Here is a 1,578-nt window from a genome sequence, read left to right on the forward strand (position 1 = left end):
AATCTATAGCCCTAGACTGGTATGGTAAAAGAAACGTTTGTGTAACTGTTCCATTTATAATTTTTGTTGACGGTACTTCTACCATAGAATATGTGACATACTTCTAGTTCGTCTCCCGTGGGCAGTGACAGCAGTCTCAGGAGCTCAGCCGTGCTCGAGGCGGAGTTCCAATCTTTAGCAAAGACGTTCCTGGAGGAGGTTCTGTACGGCGGCGGCGTGGAGGACAGGGCGGTCCTGCGGGCCTGCTGCAGCAGATCACCGAAGCATTGCTGTATCAATGCGCTGGACATGTCCGCGCCCTGGGGTCAAAAAGAGGGAACGTATATGCATGTGTTGGATGAAGATCAAGGGTGAAATAGATTCGTCAGTTGTTGAAACTTAACCTGTGCACGAACAGCAACAGCAATTTTCCTTCTAATTTTCCTTCTGGTTGAAAATGCAACTTTACAACATCATAAACATGTCATAATGACATGTTGAAAATATCGATATAGTAAATATATTGCTAGATGATACAATTAAGAATTCTTTCCATTTGAAATGGTATTCTTTGCAATCTACATGTAGTAGAAAACATTGTAATTAGTACACACCGACACGGAGATATAGTCCAAATCCTCTGCGATGACATTTAACACGACAGTAACCGAGGAATAGTCACGGCTGGACAGGCTTGTTTCCACCTGATCTGATGACGTCAGGACCTTCTGCCACAGTCCGATTGGTCCATCGGGCGGAAGGACCTAATGGGTGACAGTGATCAATCAACTAATCAATCAATCAATCAATCAATCAATCAATCAACCATTCAATCAATCAAGCCTTCTAAACAAAGATATCTAACTTACCCTCATAGATGTACATTATAACATATAATGTATACCACACACGATAACAGTGATACGTATTTCAACAGTATTTTTCAACAATGATGATGACGATGAGTTATTGCTTTACTCACTACAATGTCGACCCTGCACATCGCCACTGACAGGTCATCGCCGACCGCCAGCACGTTTATGGGGACGACAAAGTTGTCGGCTGCACTGCCTGCTAGGATGCTAGGAGTTTCAACAGAATTGAGTCTTGAATTTTGAGCTAAAGTTGATACGTCTGTTGTAATTGTATAGGTCACAGGATGCGCATTGAGATTCACTCCATGTTCACTGCGTGGTTCCACCTCGAGTACTGCGGTGATGGCGAAGTTTGTCTGCCACGAGAAACCTATACAACAACAAGGTACAACTCATTAAAACGCAAAGCCCCGCCTCTGTCCAAACGTAGAAACGCAAAACGAAAACATAAAAAATGCAGATATTTGCTGAACCTGTAACTACTTTCTCATTAATTGGTGAACGTTATTTCCATGCTATCAGTGGTTGAAGTGTATTTGTTAAGAGCAGTCAGGATTGGTGTATTGAATGTGCAAAAAAAGATACCTATGAAGGCATCGACATGTGCAATGCATGTGTGAGGACAGAAAATCTTCAAGAAGATGAATCGGTTGGTTACAATATCAAAACAGTATTTAGCGTTACAAAACACACTCAGGTAAAACACTGAGACGGAGCCACATTC

The 1,578-nt window shown here is 42.2% G+C and overlaps 1 protein-coding gene across 1 annotated transcript in view; it reads right to left on the reverse strand.

The window, feature by feature from the left end:
• Nucleotides 1-11: 11 nt before the first annotated feature.
• LOC109474779 overlaps nucleotides 12-1,578 on the reverse strand; it is a 20,508-nt gene continuing 18,941 nt past the window's right edge. Inside the window, exons 8-9 of the mRNA XM_019775140.1 lie at nucleotides 594-743; nucleotides 12-299 (exon numbers count right to left, since the gene is read on the reverse strand). Coding sequence (XP_019630699.1) covers nucleotides 12-299; nucleotides 594-743 — 438 coding nt within the window. The remainder of the gene's footprint in view (nucleotides 300-593; nucleotides 744-1,578) is intronic.

The sequence above is a fragment of the Branchiostoma belcheri genome, unplaced genomic scaffold (assembly GCF_001625305.1).
Source record: "Branchiostoma belcheri isolate BF01 breed outbred unplaced genomic scaffold, Haploidv18h27 scaffold32, whole genome shotgun sequence".
NCBI lineage: Eukaryota > Metazoa > Chordata > Leptocardii > Amphioxiformes > Branchiostomatidae > Branchiostoma > Branchiostoma belcheri.